This window comes from Dendrobates tinctorius, unplaced genomic scaffold, assembly GCF_039654945.1.
Source record: "Dendrobates tinctorius isolate UK_male_01 unplaced genomic scaffold, ASM3965494v1 ptg000155l, whole genome shotgun sequence".
NCBI lineage: Eukaryota > Metazoa > Chordata > Amphibia > Anura > Dendrobatidae > Dendrobates > Dendrobates tinctorius.
In genome coordinates, this window is record NW_027361822.1 from 6484813 (window position 1) to 6503747 (window position 18935).

The following is an 18935-nucleotide window of genomic DNA, read 5'->3' on the forward strand; positions in this document are numbered from 1 at the left end:
TCACTAGAGGTGACTGACCTTCGTTTTGAGGTTCAGCACCAAAGGCAGTGGCTGCAGGCTCCTATTGTGGGAGACTCTGAGGGTAGGCTGGTCCAGCTTGAACCTAAAATTGCTCTCCCAGACAGGATATCTGGAGGTATGGACAAGTTTTTTTGTGTTTTCGAAGGCATGCAGACTGTACTTTAAACTTCGTCTTTACTCCTCTGGAGATGAGGATCAATGAGTAGGAATTATCTCAGTGTTACAGGGAGAACCTCAGTCCTGGGCTTTTTCTCTGCCACAGGACTCTGTGTCTTCAGTCTGTGGAGTAGTTTTTCAGAGCCCTAGCCCTGATGATATTCCTGACTGCATTTTGAAACGCTTCACTTGCTCCTGTTCCTGTTCACTATTTTTTAAATTGTTTTTAGATGGAATAAAGATTTTTCTGTAAATTTTACCAGAAGCTGGAACATTTCTTCTTTTTCCTGCAGTTGCTAAACATGAGTGGCTGACTCATAGTTCCATGCACGCTGGACTCCTACAAACTTCATCGGTGAGCTGGCATTATCATTCTCTGTTTTCTCCGTTGCTTTCAGCGAGGGAATCGTTCAGGGGAGATTTAAAGCTCCGAATTCCGCAGGTGGACAACTGATACTAAATGGAATGACCTGGCTCTCAGATGCCAATTCCTTCAGGGCCTCACTGAAAGGTTAAAGGTTGCATTAGCACTGTATGAGACTCCTGTGTCATTGGAGGCTGCCATGTCCTTGGCTATTCGGGTTGATAGACGCCTGCGGTACAGCTGGGTAAGATCACATCCTTCTGAGCCCTCTTTCTGGGACAGTACCAAAGTGTCGGAGGGAAGGTCCGGGGTTGAACCTATACTTGCAGAGTTAGAGGAACCCATGCAGTTGGGAGGTGCATTCACGTCGTATGTTCCCCCGTCATTAGCAAGAAAAAAGGTGTATGTTTTTTTTGTGGGAGGAATGGACATTTCATTGGGGCTTGTCCAATGATTCCAAAGCAAAGAGAGACTCGATTAACCCTTGGGAGCCTGGAGCTTGATAATCAAGGGGTGTGTTCGTCTTCAGCCTGCAATTCTCGGTTTGTCCTGACAGCAGGGCATGTCTGAAAAAATTTCTGTGTTTGTGAACAACGGAGCTGGAGTCAGTTTGGTGGAGGTTGAGTTTGCTAGAACTCATGGTTTTGTCTCCTCTACCTGAGCTAAGCCTATTCCTATTTATATGTTCATAACATATATGAACGTATCCCTTATTATCACTTGCGTTGCTAGAGGATGTCTGTGTTACATATCTGAGTCTTCCCAAGATAAGTGTTCCCCTAGTTTGTCTACCCCCAGCTGTCTTTAGTTGTAGTGGGGATTGACTAGTGCACATCCTGTCCTTCCCTATGCTGGGCTTATGGCCGGAGTAAGGCAGGAATTAGGTTCCTTTTCGGGCATAGGTGCAGAACCTATGTAGGGATGTTTAGGGCAGAATGAATGTAGGGACGTTTAGGGCAGACAGGGTGACGTTAGATCTGCCTAGGGGTCTCCACTCTTCCCTAGTGTAGGGTTTCCTTCCCCTTATCCCTTTGTGTTGCACTTAGTCTTTCCTACACTGTGCATGACAATTATCTATTTTAACTTATGAAGACAGGTAAAAGATTAATTCAGGTCATACACAGAAGTCAGGCATGTAGATGTCTAAGCAGCAGATGAGGCAGTAAGCAGATAAGGAGCAAGTCAAGAACAATTTCTACTGGTGATATAAGGTACACTTTTGATGCCACTGTCTTTGTCAGTTGAAAATTGAATGTTACAACTAATTGTAATGCTATAAAATATTATATACTAAATAAGAATTGATATATACTTTCAAGGAATGTTGTTGAAAAATAATAAAACTGATTTTATTTTTGGCAGATGACTGTACCAGAAGCGTAGAGAAAAATTTGATATTTTCAGATTTTAAAGAAGATGATCATAATATTACACCAGATACATATAAAGTGAATGCCATTGTCCCAGATATACCTCCAGCCTTACAGAGTAATGGTCTGTCAACTGACACTTTTGAACGTGTTCCATCTTTTGATTTATCACAAATTGTAAAGAAAAATGAAAATAACAGAATTTATCATGAACATCAAAGAGCTCACACAAGAAAGAAGCCATTCTCATGTTCAAAATGTGGGAAAAGTTTTACAAGGAAATCAACTCTTGTTAGACATGAGAGAATTCACACCTGGAGGAAATCATGTTCATGTCCAGAATGTGGGAAAAGTTTTACAGAAAAGGCAATTCTTGTTAGACATATGAGAATTCACACAGGGGAAAATTTATTTTCATGTTCAGAATGTGGGAAACGGTTTACAGGAAAAGCACATCTTGTTAGACATCAGAGAATTCACACAGGAGAGAAATTATTTTTCTGTTCAGAATGTGGAAAAAGTTTTACAGATAAGTCAAATCTTGTTAGACATCAGAGAATTCACACAAGAGAGACATTATTTTTATGTTCAGAATGTGGGAAAAGTTTTACAGATAAGACAAATCTTGTTAGACATCAGAGAATTCACACAGGGGAGAAATTGTAATCATGGTCAGTATGTGGGCAATGTTTTAACAATAAATCTGTTTTAATTACACATCAGAGAACTCACACAGGGGAGAAGCCATTTTCATGTTCCCAATGCAGGAAATGTTTTTAAAACAAATCAAATCTTGTAACACATTTGATAATTTACAGAGGAGAAAACCTATTTTCTTGCTCAGAATGTGGGAAATGTTTTAGAAATAAACAAAATCTCTTCTTCCACCAGAAAAATCACACAGGGGAGAAGTTATTTTAATGTTCAGAATGTGGGAAATGATTTAATTGGAAGACATAGCTTGTTTTACATCTGAGTTTCACACAGGGGAGAAGCCCTTTTCATGATCAGAATGTGAGAAATATTCTAGAAAATGTGATCTCGCAAAGCATTAGAGAATGCACACAGGGGAGAAGCCAGGTTCATGTTCATAATGTGGGAAATGTTATAGTATATCAGAGGCCAATTTCAGATTCACAAAATGGGAAATGTAGAGATAAATGTACTCTTCTTGGACACAACAGAATTACACAGGAGAGAATCCATTTTCATGTTTAGGAATTGGGAAATATTCAACCTATTACCATATATACTCATGCTTAAGCCGAGATTTTCAGCACATTTTTTGTGTGCTGAAAAGCACCCTGTCGGCTTATACACCAGTCATTGTCCCAGGGGGTCGGCGGGGGAGGGGGAGCAGCAGGAGCCAGCAAATGTCACATCGTACTCACCCACTCCTGGCGCGGTCGCTGCAAGTTCTCCCTGCATCCCTCTGTTGTCCCGGCGAGGCAGCTTCTTCCTCTGTTCAGCGGTCGCGTGGTACCTCTCATTAAAGTGATGAATATGCACGCATCTCCACATCCATAGGCGTGGAGCGCATATTCATTACTTTAATGAGCGGTACCACGCGACCGCTGAACACAGGAAGAAGCTGCCTCGCTGGGACAACAGAGAGATGCAGGAAGGACTTGCAGCGACCACGCCACTAGTGGGTGCATATGACGGGGGAGGATGGGGGAGCCGATCCGAGCCGAGCCATGCATACAACAGGTGGAGGACGGAGGAGCCATGCTTACAACAGGGGGAGGATGGAGGAGCCATGCATTCAACATGGGGAGGACAGAGGAGCCATGCATACAACAGGGGGAGCCACACATTACAGGACAGGGATGAGGGGACAATGTATACCCGGGAGGACAGGGGAGCCATGCATACAACAGGGGGAGGAAGTGGGAGCCATGCGTACAACAGGGGGAGGACGAGGGAGCTATGCATACAACAAGGGAGAATGGAGGAGCCATGCATACAACAAGAGAGGATAGAGGAGCCATGCATACAACAGGGGAAGATCGGGGGAGCCATGCATACAACAGGGGGAAGATGGAGGAGCCATGCATACAACAGGGGGAGAGCGGGGGAGCCATGCATACAACAGGGGGAGGATGGAGGAGCCATGCATACAACAGGGGGAGCCACACATTACAGGAAAGGGATGAGGGGACAATGTATACCCGGCTTATACTCGAATCAATAAGCTTACTCAGTTTTCTGTGGCAAAATTAGATACCTCGGCTTATACTTGGGTTGGCTTATACTCAAGTATATATGGTAATTTTATATAAGAAGAGGTGGCAAATTGTACAAGAAAGAAAATAAAAGTAAAGTCCCATGTCACACAAGAGAAATGTAAAACAATTTAAATAACTAAATCATGATTTAAAGTGGTGCTTGAAAGTTTGTGTACTCTCTCAGGTTTTCCATATTTCTGCATAGATTGTGTGCACAATTATGAGGCAATGTGTATTTTTGATTAATTTTATTAGTGAACAACTCCAGTGCTGTTGTTCTATCCAAAAGGTTAATAAACATGGAACCTGAATATTTGAGAAAGTAAAAGTGCTATTTTGTCTTACGAGAATATCCATGTGCTCAGAATTATTGGCCAAATATTGGTGTACAGAATTATTATGCAACTAAAGGAAAAACATAATTTTTTCACTTCAATTATTTATTTTCATCTGTTTGAGAATAATAGCCAAACAGCTCCAAATGTACAAAAATACGATTCCGTAAATATCAGTGACCATTATATCCACCCTTCTTATCCATAACAGACTTTCACTTATGTTGTTATGTGAACTGTGTGTTAAGCCCCCGTTTCACATAGCGAGATTGCTAGCGAGATCGCTGTTGGGTCACCGATTTTGTGACGCAACAGCGATCTCGCTTGCGATCTCGCTATGTGTGACACATAGCGGCGATCGGGCCCCTGCTGCGATGTCGCTGATCGTGTTCGAATGTCCTGGGCCATTTTTTGATCGCTGGTGTCCCGCTGGCCAGCATACATCGCTGTGTTTGACTGGGACAACGACGAACGACCTCAATACTACAGGTCTGAGAGACAGGGTCCCAACGACCGTCGTATACTTCCGTATCGTTGCTGCATCGCTGGTGAGATCTGACTGTTTGACATCTCACCAGCCACCACGTAGCGACGCACCAGCGATCCCTACTAGGTCATATCGTTGTCGGGATTGCTGGTGCGTCGCCAAGTGTGACGGTACCCTTACTCTGTAATGTCTTATCTTGTTTGTACATGTCCACTCTGAATTGTAAAGTGCTGCAGACGTGCTGTCTCTAAAGAAATTAAAATTGTTATTTTTATTAGAAGTTTTTAATACATTTAGTCCGTCAGTTTCTTAATCTGTTGCTGATCATCTTTTTGAGCAGCACAGTGTCATAGTTAAGGATTCAGCTCAGAGAAGGCTAAACTTCTGAGTGGGCCCCTAACCAGGTAACCATGTTTCCAACTATTGAGCCGCACCCCAATAGTGGGTACCGGGGAATTTCAGCAGATGGCCATGCCATTACTAAGAATAAATTAATATACAAAGACTTACAGCTAACGTTCTTTGAGTCGCTCATTTTTCATATCTTTTCCATCTGACCCAGACCAACGTAACAACTTCTTCAATCCACGACTCATCTGCAGAGTTTACAATGAAGATACATTTGACTTCTTATATTCCCAGCACCATCCCCAACTATATTTCCAACCTTCAAAAACTACTCATCCTGCTGATACCCGTATTCTGAGCCAATACTGCTGTATGTGTCCTTGTTAATGCACCTCCTGTGGGTACCGGCGTTCTTTGTGGCCTCTAGATTGTGAACGCAAACCCCAGAATATATTAATGCCCAATGAAAGTGCCTTAGAAAGCAATTCCCACATTTTGCCTCTAGAAAGTAATAATGTTTATTATTATCTCAAGGGACATCGCGTACAAACCCTTGCTCAATGCAGGATTCACTAAACCATCTGAGACAGATGTCTGTCCATACAATGGGGGCAAAGCCAGCTCACCGACAACCAAAGCAGGTGCTCGGAACTCCGTGTAGGGAAACGTGGGAACCATGAAGAAAAAAAATGTTGTTCCGGTGCCTTAAAAACAGTATTAATTTACTGAGTCTATTTTAAAATAGAAGACGTGGTAACATGCTCTCTAAATGAAGCAAAAAGATGGAAAGAGGTGACGCGTTTCGATCAATAAAGATCTTTGCCAAAAGTCATATAAATAATGGCACGTAGCATACTATATAGAGAAATTCCACCAATGGTGAAAATCCACTAAAACACATCACAAACCATTAAGTGGAAATACAATTTTACATGCCAACAGTAGCCATCCAAAACACACTATCAAATCTATCCCTGTTGGTGAATCTACAAGAGTACAGCGTAATTATAGTTCCAGCAGTGATCTTACTAGGTAATTTGAACATGTGTCCAAAAAACTAAAAAGTCGCCAATATCCTCATTGGACAATAAATAGGACATTAAATATTGTTCAGCAAAAAAAGCACGATGATCTTGTTATACCATCTGAAAATATTAATCAAAACATAGAGATTATCCAGAATCCTTTCATCTGTTTTCAGTATAGTCCTCAATTCATAAAAATATAAAAGAATTATTGATGAATTTTTACTTATATTACAAGAGGATGAACTTCTAGCGAAAATTCTACATTCAAGGGTTAATGTAGTATCTAGGAGGGCACCTACTATTGGCAATAAAATTTCACCTAGAATGTTTTTTCTGAAAATAGGAAACCTAAAACAACTTGTCTTAATTTTGCTGGATTCTACAAATGCGGTATAAATAATTGTAAAACTTGCCGGCATGCATTTATTACGAATTTGAACAAGTCAGCTTGCCTCTGTGAGGGGGAGACGTCAGACGGTGTCTCTTTACACGAGAGGCATTCTGGATTTACCATTTAAATACCAGAATCCCTGGTGGTTGGAATAAACGCAATGAATTAATGTTACATTATTATTGTCAGATGCATTTTTTTAGTTTTTATATATAACTAGCTGAAGAGCCCGGCGTTGCCTGGGCATAATAACCAACTGTGGTTAGTTATAACAAATTGTAATGATTATATTGCACATAAAAACCGTGCATCTAATCCTATCCTGTGTGTTACTGACTGCTGAGCCGTGCATCTAATCCTATCCTGTGTGATACTGACTGCTGAGCCGTGTATCTAATCCTATTCTGTGTGATACTGTCTGCTGAGCTGTGTATCTAATACTATCCTGTGGGATACTGACTGCTGAGCCGTGCATCTAATCCTATCCTGTGTGATACTGACTGCTGAGCCGTGCATCTAATCCTATCCTGTGTGATACTGACTGCTGAGCCGTGTATCTAATCCTATTCTGTGTGATACTGTCTGCTGAGCTGTGTATCTAATACTATTCTGTGTGATACTGACTGCTGAGCCGTGTATCTAATCCTATTCTGTGTGATACTGTGTGCTGAGCTGTGTATCTAATCCTATCCTGTGTGATACTGACTGCTGAGCTGTCTATCTAATCCTATCCTGTGTGATACTAACTGCTGAGCTGCGTATCTAATCCTATCCTGTATAATACTGACTGCTAAGCTGTGTATCTAATCCTATCCTGTGTAATACTGTGTGCTGAGCCGTGTATCTAATCCTATCCTGTGTGATACTGACTGCTGAGCTGTGTATCTAATCCTATCCTGTGTGATACTGACTGCTGAGCTGTTTATCTAGTCCTCTACTGTGTGATACTGACTGCTGAGCCGTGTATCTAATCCTATCCTGTGTGATACTGACTGCTGAACCGTGTATCTATTCCTATCCTGTGTGATACTAACTGCTGAGCTGCGTATCTAATTCTATCCTGTGTAATACTGTGTGCTAAGCCGTGTATCTAATCCTATCCTGTGTGATAGACTGCTGAGCTGTGTATCTAATCCTATCCTGTGTGATACTGACTGCTGAGCTGTGTATCTAATCCTCTACTGTGTGATACTGACTGCTGAGCTGCGTATCTAATCCTATCCTGTGTAATACTGTGTGCTGAGCCGTGTATCTATTCCTATCCTGTGTGATACTGACTGCTGAGCTGCGTATCTAATCCTATCCTGTGTAATACTGTGTGCTGAGCCGTGTATCTAATCCTATCCTGTGTGATACTGACTGCTGAGCTGTGTATCTAATCCTATCCTGTGTGATACTGACTGCTGAGCTGTGTATCTAATCCTCTACTGTGTGATACTGACTGCTGAGCCGTGTATCTAATCCTATCCTGTGTGATACTGACTGCTGAACCGTGTATCTATTCCTATCCTGTGTGATACTAACTGCTGAGCTGCGTATCTAATCCTATCCTGTGTAATACTGTGTGCTAAGCCGTGTATCTAATCCTATCCTGTGTGATACTGACTGCTGAGCTGTGTATCTAATCCTATCCTGTGTGATACTGACTGCTGAGCTGTGTATCTAATCCTGTCCTGTGTGATACTGACTGCTGAGCTGTGTATCTAATCCTATCCTGTGTGATACTGTCTGCTGAGCCGTGTATCTATTCCTATCCTGTGTGATACTAACTGCTGAGCTGCGTATCTAATCCTATCCTGTGTAATACTGTGTGCTAAGCCGTGTATCTAATCCTCTACTGTGTGATACTGACTGCTGAGCTGCGTATCTAATCCTATCCTGTGTAATACTGTGTGCTGAGCCGTGTATCTATTCCTATCCTGTGTGATACTGACTGCTGAGCTGTGTATCTAATCCTATCCTGTGTGATACTGACTGCTGAGCCGCGTATCTAATACTAATCTGTGGGATACTGACTGCTGAGCTGTGTATCTATTCCTATCCTGTGTGATACTGACTGCTGAGCTGCGTATCTAATCCTATCCTGTGTAATACTGTGTGCTGAGCCGTGTATCTAATCCTATCCTGTGTGATACTGACTGCTGAGCTGTGTATCTAATCCTATCCTGTGTGATACTGACTGCTGAGCTGTGTATCTAATCCTCTACTGTGTGATACTGACTGCTGAGCCGTGTATCTAATCCTATCCTGTGTGATACTGACTGCTGAACCGTGTATCTATTCCTATCCTGTGTGATACTAACTGCTGAGCTGCGTATCTAATCCTATCCTGTGTAATACTGTGTGCTAAGCCGTGTATCTAATCCTATCCTGTGTGATACTGACTGCTGAGCTGTGTATCTAATCCTATCCTGTGTGATACTGACTGCTGAGCTGTGTATCTAATCCTGTCCTGTGTGATACTGACTGCTGAGCTGTGTATCTAATCCTATCCGTGTGATACTGTCTGCTGAGCCGTGTATCTATTCCTATCCTGTGTGATACTAACTGCTGAGCTGCGTATCTAATCCTATCCTGTGTAATACTGTGTGCTAAGCCGTGTATCTAATCCTCTACTGTGTGATACTGACTGCTGAGCTGCGTATCTAATCCTATCCTGTGTAATACTGTGTGCTGAGCCGTGTATCTATTCCTATCCTGTGTGATACTGACTGCTGAGCTGTGTATCTAATCCTATCCTGTGTGATACTGACTGCTGAGCCGCGTATCTAATACTAATCTGTGGGATACTGACTGCTGAGCTGTGTATCTAATCCTATCCTGTGTGATACTGACTGCTGAGCCGCATATCTAATACTAATCTGTGGGATACTGTCTGCTGAGCCATGTATCTAATCCTATCCTGTGTGATACTGTCTGCTGAGCCGTGTCTCTATTCCTATCCTGTGTGATACTGACTGCTGAGCTGTGTATCTAATCCTCTCCTGTGTGATACTGACTGCTGAGCTGTGTATCTAATCCCCTCCTGTGTGGTACTGACTGCTGAGCTGTGTGTCTAATCATATCCTGTGTGATACTGACTGCTGAGCCATGTATCTAATCCTATCCTGTGGGATACTGGGCTCCCCCTGCAGTCTGTGTCAGAGGGTGGTCTGTGTTGGCACGGTAATAAATTGTGTTATTTCCAGCTTTACAGAAGGACGATAACACCATAGAAATGATAAGAATAATAGGCCTCAGTTACCACAACTGTCTACAAAGAAAACTGTTGCTGATAGCAACCAATCACAGCTCATTTTTCATCTTTTAAACAGCTCTGGGACAGCGTGGCGAGTTTTGAGTGGCGACTTTTGTGTTTCGACTTTTATGTGGCGAGGTTGGTGTATGTGTGGTGAAATGTGTGCTGAGGGTGGTATATGTGTTGAAGCACGTGGTAATGTGTGGCGCATTTTGTGTGTGTGTTCATATCCCCGTGTGTGGTGAGTATCCCATGTCAGGGCCCCACCTTAGCAACTGTACGGTATATACTCTTTGGCACCATCGCTCTCATTCTTTAAGTCCTCCTTGTTCACATCTGGCAGCTGTCAATTTGCCTCCAACACTTTTCCTTTCACTTTTTCCCCATTTTGTAGATAGGGGCAAAATTGTTTGGTGAATTGGAACGCGCGGGGTTAACATTTCGCCTCACAACATAGCCTATGACGCTCTCGGGGTCTAGACGTGTGACTGTGCAAAATTTTGTGGCTGTAGCTATGACGGTGCAGATGCCAATACATACATACACTTTTTCCCCATTATGTAGATAGGGGCAAAATTGTTTGGTGAATTCTAACGCGCGGGGTTAAAATTTTGCCTCACAACATAGCCTATGACACTCTCGGGGTCCAGACGTGTGACTGTGCCAAATTTTGTGGCTGTAGCTGCGACGGTGCGGATGCCAATCCCGTACATACACACATACATACACACACACATTGAGCTATATATATTAGATTTTCACATTATATTCTTTTTTGTATGTTAAGGACTGTGGAGGAACGCACACAGACCCGTTCCTCCCACGTCACCACCGTGACGTAACTACACAGGCACAGCTCTCCGGCGCCCCCTTTGTCTCTCAGGTCAGTAAGGGAACTGCACCTAGAGCAAATGGTCGCCGGGGAGGAGGTCCTGTTACCCGCTGGGGGTTCTAAGATTCGTGATCAGAGTAAAAGCATCATCCCAAGATTAAGTTTATAGTTTAATTGCCTTAAGGGCGCACTAGATAATTACAGAAATATGCAGTAAATTTGCAGTCAGAGAAAAGATATAACAATAAGGGTACAAGACGTAAGATATTAAGCTGGAGGTCAATTTACCAGATTGTAGGGTCATGTGGGTGCTGGGGAGCTCTGCAGTCCACAGGTACAAGAATCTTAGTTGCCGGACAGACCCCCAAAGCATGGGCCGCTGCTCCCCTCGGCAGGTCTGTCCCCAGGTCCTTCTTAGATCGTCATCGTCTGGATCTTCTGTGTGAAGGAATGAATGTCTGCCATGGGCTGCTAGTCCTTAAACATGCTAGGTTCCTCCCCCTGTGTCAGAGGGTGGGCTAATAATCCATGCTCCTAGGATGGAGCCAAAGCATCTGGGACACACAAAGGACGTATATTCCTGCGTCTGCTAGCAGGTACATTCTAATTGAAGCCCTAGGCTTTTTTTCCGGCCCCCTGCTGGCACAGCTCTGTACCTGAGCTTTGAAGCTCTGTTTTGGGCCTATCCTCATTATCACACCAATGGCCCTGGCTATTTAGCATTGGAACACTAAATTCTGCTTGTATTTACTAAGTACACAGCACCTGGGGGTATGTTAGCTGCCTGTAATTCCTGAACTTAGACCAAAATGGATGCCAAGCTCAGACATGTGGCCCCATATCTAAGATGGCGGCTGCTCCTTCATCACACCGCCCTGCTTTAGAGGGCGCTAGGGGGTATCACATTCCTGTGATCCCCATGCGCCCTTCCGCTCCCTCTCCTTGCCGGGACAGCCCATCAGCATTACCATGGTCACCGCCTCGATTGTGGCGAATGGTGAAGTGATACTGTTGGAGAGAGAGGCTCCAGCGTAGCAACCTCCCATTCGTCCCAGAGACCGTGTGTAACCAGCAGATGGGGTTGTGGTCTGTTTCCACGGTGAATTGGCGTCTGTACAAGTATGGCTGCAGACGCTGCAGGGCCCACACAATTGCCAGACATTCCTTCTCCATCGTGGAATAGGCCACTTCCCTCGGCAGGAGCTTCCGACTCAGGTACAGAACGGGGTGTTCATGGCCCGTAGTGTCGACCTGGCTGAGCACAGCACCGAAGTCGCTGGCGTCGGTCTGCACTACGAACGGCCGCGTGAAGTCGGCTGCCTGTAGTACAGGAGAACTAGAAAGGGCGGTCTTGAGCGCCTGGAAAGCTGTCTCGCAGGCGACTGTCCAGTCGACTGCGACGGGCAGCCTCTTCTTGGTGAGGTCCGTCAGGGGCTTGGCCAGGGCACTATAGTGTGGAACAAACTTCCTATAATACCCGGCTGTCCCCAAGAAGGACATCACCTGCTTTTTGGTCCTGGGGGTGGGCCAGGATGCGATGGCATCCACCTTCCCGGGCTCTGGCTTCAGAGCTCCCCCACCTACCCGGTGCCCCAGGTAGTGGACCTCACTCATACCCAGCTGGCACTTTTCGGGCTTAATTGTCAAGCCTGCTCGCTGGATCCGCCCGAGCACCTGCGCCAGGTGCTCTAGGTGATCTTCCCAGGTGGGACTGAAGATGGCGATGTCGTCTAGGTACGCAGTCACATACCCTTCCAGTCCCTCGAGCAGCGTGTTGACCATCCTCTGAAAAGTGGCAGGGGCATTCTTCATGCCGAATGGCATCACCGTGGACTCGTACAGTCCGAATGGGGTGATAAAGGCAGAGCGTTACCGTGCCCCAGGGGAATCTGCCAATACCCCCTGCTCAGATCCATGATGGTCAGGTACTTGGCCCCGGCCAGCCGATCGAGCAGGTCATCGATGCGCGGAATTGGGTACGTATCGGTGACCGTCACAGCGTTGAGCCCCCGGTAGTCCACGCAGAATCGCGTAGTTCGGTCCTTTTTAGGGACGAGGACTACAGGCAAAGCCCACGCACTATTGGACACTTGGATCACCCCCAGCTTCAGCATCTCGTCTATCTCTTGGTGCATGTTCTGCTGCACCTCAAGAGAGACCCGATATGCTGAACGCCGGATCGGGGGGTGATTGCCGGTGTCCACGTCATGGACGGCTGTCTCAGTCCTTCTGGGCAGGCTGCTGAACAGCTCCCTAAAGGGGTGTAGGGTGACCCACAGCTGGGAACGTTGTTCCTCCGAGAGCTGGTGGCCAACCCCCATATCCTCGATGGATCCACCCGCCTTGGCTTGGGTGAGCAGATCCAGGAGGGTTTCTACCTCTCCTTCCTCGGGAAGGTTGCACACTAGGTGGGCACAAGCCTCCCGCTCATGATGGGCCTTCATCATGTTCACGTGGAAGGCCTTCCTCCTTCCACGGGTGTGGTCCAGGGTGACCAGATAGGTGACAGCGTTGAGCCGCTGGTGCATGAGGTATGGATCCTCCCAGGCCGCCTGAAGCTTGTTTTGAGGTACGGGGACCAGTACCCACACCTTTTGACCCACCTCGTAGGTCCGCTCACAAGCATTCTGGTTGTACCACCGCTTCTGGTCAGCCTGGGCTTGGGCCATATTGTCATGCACCAGCCGTGTCAAGGCCGTCATTCTGTCCCGGAAGCGCACAACATACTCAATGACCGACAGTCCAGGGGTAGCCAAATCCCCTTCCCATACTTCCTTCACCAGAGCAAGGGGCCCCCATACACGTCGCCCATACAGGAGCTCAAAGGGGGAGAACCCTGTTGAGGCCTGTGGGACCTCTTGGTAGGCAAACAGCAGGTGTGGGAGATACCGCTCCCAGTCTCTCCCGTGGGAGTCGACCAACATCTTCAGCATCTGCTTTAAGGTGCCATTGAACCGCTCATACAGGCCATTGGTCTGTGGGTGGTACGGGCTGGCTACCAGATTTTGCATCTGTACCTGCTTACAGAGAGACTCCATCAGCTGCGACATGAACTGGGTCCCTCGGTCGGTGAGCATTTCCTGGGGAAACCCCACTCTGGAGAAAATCTCCAGTAAGGCAGTGGCCACTTTGTCGGCCCAAATGGACGACAAAGCTACCGCCTCCGGGTACCGGGTGGCATAGTCCACTACCGTTAGTATGAAGCATTTCCCGGAGCGGCTGGGAGTGGACAGAGGTCCAATGGGATCCACAGCCACCCTCGAAAAAGGCTCTGCGATGATGGGCAGAGTTACCAGTGGGGCTTTGGGGCGCCGCCCCGCCTTCCCCACCCTCTGACAGGTGTCACACGAACGGCAGTAGGCAATCACCTCGGTCCTCATTCCTGGCCAGTAGAAATGCTGAGCTAGCCTGGCCCTGGTTTTAGCGATCCCTAGGTGTCCGGTCATGGGAATCTCGTGTGCGATCCGCAACAATTCTGCCCTGAACGGATAGGGTACCACTAACTGTCGGTCCCTGGGCCACGCCTCCGGTGAACCCTGCTGGACCGTTACCCGGTACAGCCGTCCCTAGTCCCAGACCACTCGCTCGCGGTCAGACTCCAGGGGAGGCTTTGCCGCCTGCTCCTTGAGAGCTTTCAGGCTAGCGTCAGCTTCCAACGCTGCCTGAAATCCCTGACTCGATGTGGCAAGAATTGACGAAACTGCCACCTCCTCTGTCAGCTCCCCGGGATCTGTCTCCTGGCCGCTGTCTGACTCGGCAGCCACTTGGTAGGAGAGGGGAACCATTGGACCTCCGCGAGGCTCCTTGGACTCCGGCGCTCCTACTCCTGGTAACAGCGGCCACGACCGCTGAGACCACAGGTAGCGCCTGCTTCCCCTCGGCCCCTGACCAAGTCGCCGGGTCAGGCAGACTTCCCTGGCCTCCTGACATCCCGGATGTGGGGAACTCCTGCCCTGGGGTCTTACCTGGTGGCTCCTCTCACGGGACGCCCCCTCCCCCCATGGCCTGTTCCTCTTTCTGCAGAGGCCCTCGACTCAGCAGGCTGGATTCACTTAGGGGCCCTACACTGCCCATAGCAGCCCCTCCCTCCACCTCTGAGCTCTCCCCTGCAGGCTTCTCACCTGTCCTCACTGTGAGCCCTGTGTGTGTAGTGTCAGTGCATGGCTTACCATCAGGTTTCACTCCCTCCTCCACTGTTGGAGGCACATTCAACACATTAACATTAGCATTCACAGTAGAGTCATGACATTCTTGGGGAGCCGGACTTGGGGGTTCAGTGGCCACATACTGAGACACTAGCCGCCCCAAAATCGGTCCCAAGCAACACATTGGCAGGAATATTTGGCGACGGGCAGCGCCGGTTCAACAACTCCAATTCCGGAGATGGAAAGGGTTTTCCCAGGCACCAAGTCTTGAGGGGACACCACCTCAGGACGTACCAGGGTTCGTTCAGCGCCTATGTCCCGCAGTCCCATGACCGCTGAGCGGCCGATGGTGACGGGTTGGAATTTGTCCAGGGACCTCCCACCACCCCCTCCCACACACAAAACAGTGGACGGTTTCTGGATCAGAGATGGGGCCTTATGGCGCTGGGGACACGCAGCCTTAAAGTGTCCCGGCTGGTTGCAGTGACGTCTGGGTTCTGCTCCTGGCCTGGAGAGGGCAGCAGGGGGGTACACCCCTTGCACTTTGGGGGCTGGGGGGACAGGGGCAGGACTGGGCTTACCCCCTCTCCAGGTGCTGCTGGCAGGCTTCTTCGGCTCAGAGGCCCTGTTGTTGGCATACTCGTCTGCCAGGGCGGCTGTAGCAGAAGCCCCCTTTGGTTTCCGGTCACGGAGGAACTGCTGGAGGTCCTCTGGGCAGTTCTACAAGAACTGCTCCATGACAAACAGTTCCTGGACCTCCTGGCGGGTGGTGAGCTCTAGACCCGAGGTCCAGTGCTCCTCAGCTCTCAGCAGTGCCCGCATGTGGTCGGTCCAGGCGTCCTTTGAGCCCCGCTGCAGCACCGGAACTTCCTGCGGTACGACTCCGGGGTGAGGTTGTAGTGCTGGATCAGGGCCCGCTTGATGCTGTTGTAGTCCTGCTCCTCCCCGGCAGGTAAGTCCCCCAAAACTTCCAGGGACTTACCCCTCAAACGGGCGGTCAGGTACATTGCCCACTGATCCATGGCCAGATGGTGTTGGAGGCAGGTTCTTTCAAAGGCCAGCAGAAAGGAATCCAGGTCTCCATCCTTTTCAAGCAGGGGGAAGTCCTCCGCCTGAACCTTGGAAGCCTTGGTCCCTGGTGGGGCTGGAGCATCCAGCGGGAGCCCCTGCTGAGCCATCTCCAGTTGGTGCCGGCGCTCCACAGCTTCATGGCGTTCAGTATGCTCACGCTCCGCTGCTCTCTCGGCCGCCGCTTGTTCACGCTCCGCTGCTTTCTCTGCTGCCGCTAGGAGTCTGTCATGGGCGGCGTCGTTACCAGCCTCGAGCTGTGCCATAGCCACTTGGAAAAGGGCCTCTGATCTGGACAGGCTTGGGTGGGCAGGTGGTGGGCAGGCCACTGCAGGACTGAGCACGGGGGTCTGGCTCCTTGGGGAGCCCTGGCTGAGCTCCCCCTCGCCTTCATTGGTATTGTCCTCCACCACCTCCTCATAGACCATAGCATTGGCCTCCCCCTTTGCCTTACTCCTGGTGCCTTCTGCCATCTTGGGAACCTCTGGTTACTGACACAGCTGCAACCCTGGCCTCGCACACAACTTATTATATTTGCACTCTGACCGTCTAGTGCTGGGTTGACCTTAAGACCCCAGCAGTGATAGTTACCGCTGGTAGTCTCTAGTGTCTGGGAGTAGGGGTCCCACACACACTATTACTCTGATCCCACCGCTTGCCACCAAGTGTGGAGGAACGCACACAGACCCGTTCCTCCCACGTCACCACCGTGACGTAACTACACAGGCACAGCTCTCCGGCGCCCCCTTTGGTCGCCGGGGAGGAGGTCCTGTTACCCGCTGGGGGTTCTAAGATTCGTGATCAGAGTAAAAGCATCAGCCCAAGATTAAGTTTATAGTTTAATTGCCTTAAGGGCGCACTAGATAATTACAGAAATATGCAGTAAATTTGCAGTCAGAGAAAAGATATAACAATAAGGGTACAAGACTTAAGATATTAAGCTGGAGGTCAATTTACCAGATTGTAGGGTCATGTGGGTGCTGGGGAGCTCTGCAGTCCACAGGTACAAGAATCTTAGTTGCCGGACAGACCCCCAAAGCATGGGCCGCTGCTCTCCTTGGCAGGTCTGTCCCCAGGTCCTTCTTAGATCGTCATCGTCTGGATCTTCTGTGTGAAGGAATGAATGTCTGCCAGGGGCTGCTAGTCCTTAAACATGCTAGGTTCTTCCCCGTGTCAGAGGGTGGGCTAATAATCCATGCTCCTAGGATGGAGCCAAAGCGTCTGGGACACACAAAGGACGTATATTCCTGCGTCTGCTAGCAGGTACATTCTAATTGAAGCCCTAGGCTTTTTTTCCGGCCCCCTGCTGGCACGGCTCCGTACCTGAGCTTTAATGCTCTGTTTTGGGCCTATCCTCATTATCACACCAATGGCCCTGGCTATTTAGCATTGGAACACTAAATTCTGCTTGTATTTACTAAGTACATAGCACCTGGGGGTATGTTAGCTGCCTGTAATTCCTGAACTTAGACCAAAATGGATGCCAAGCTCAGACACGTGGCCCCATATCTAAGATGGCGGCTGCTCCTTCATCACAAGGACCTTTTAATTTGTCATGTGATGACCATGTGAATCACTATTGGTGGATATTCTCTATATAGTATGTTACATGCCATTATTCATATGACTTTTGACAAAGATCTTTATTGATCGAAACGTGTCACCTTTCATGATCCATGCGGGATCAGGACAGATAAAACCACAGGTAACCTTTTTTTTTCTCAAGTTGTGCTTAGAGATGTTTTTGCCCCCGGTGGCCATTTGGATTATTGCACTGTGGTGTCGATTGTTCTAAGTTTGCCCCCGGTGGTGGTGAGCGTCATTGCACTCTGTTTCTTTAGTTAAGTGCACATGTTTATAATGCAGGTCTGATTGCTGGCTCTGCTATAAAAGAGTCACAAGTGTTGAAATAAGCGTTGGTGATAGTATTAATTTCAACCATCCTTGGTGGAGGAAGGAGCTGGAGAGCGTTCCTTGCAGCACTGTCTTAGCCCTGGTGTGGAAGGAGTCATAGGGGATTTCCTTGTAGCTCTGACAGAGCTTGGTGGCAGCGATTCAGGAGGAGAGCTGCATTCTGGTGGTGGACTCTGTTGCCAGGAGCGGGAGCAATAGAGTAAAGCTAAGTGGTGTTCCCGTTTGTGTTTTCCCTTCGTGTGTATTAGTACAGCGGTGGGGCCAGTGCCTGCGCCACCTAGCTCCCTAGCAAGGGATAGGTGTAGGATGTGCTAGGGCGACAGGTATCCTGAGCGGCGCCCAATGCGGAACCGGCATAGGGAACGTTAGGAGCGTTAGGGACACTGACTCAGGGGAGTGCAGGAGGTCTCCACGTCCCCTTTCCCTATCGCAGGGCCCACTGTTGTAACTGTGTTCCCTCCCCATTGTCTTGTTTACAGTTACCAGCCTGCGGACCATGTCACACAGGACAGCTTCACAAGCCGCGTCTTGTTGCTTCAGTTACCGGCCTGCGGGTCGCATCACACAGGACGGGTCCACGTTACATCACCTCTTTCCATCTGTTGGCTTCAGTTAGAGAGCATGTTACCACGTCTTCTATTTTAAAATGGATTCAATAAAGCTGGAACATTTTTTTTTTCTTCACAGATGTCTGTGCAGCCGCTGTTTGAAAACTTCCATTGAAGGAGACCGCACCACCTCCCGTGGCCGCCTGTTCCACTCATTGATCATCCTCACTGTCAAAAAGGTTTTTTTCTAGTATATTTTTTTCTAGTATCTAATCCCTTTCAGTTTCATTCCATTGCTTTTTGTGTTTCCATGTGTAAATAAGAATAAGGATGATCCCTCTACACCAGACCTGGGCAAAGTGCAGCCTGCAGACTGCATCCGGCGCTCTGTCTGTCTCAGTCCGGCCCCCGGACCGAAACAGCCGTGGGGATGGAAACCAGAGGTCTTCGGGCTGCACGCCC

The 18935-nt window shown here is 48.0% G+C and overlaps 2 protein-coding genes across 16 annotated transcripts in view; both read left to right on the forward strand.

Annotated features, from left to right (window-relative positions):
- Nucleotides 1–18935, forward strand: part of LOC141050961 (uncharacterized) — a 292974-nt gene that overhangs the window by 240102 nt on the left and 33937 nt on the right. The window lies entirely within an intron of this gene.
- On the forward strand, nt 1876–3460 carry LOC141050998 (uncharacterized; the record flags this gene model as incomplete). The annotated part of the gene is made up of 1 exon (XM_073547777.1): nt 1876–3460. A coding segment is annotated over one exon (702 nt), but the record flags the coding sequence as incomplete, so codon positions are not given.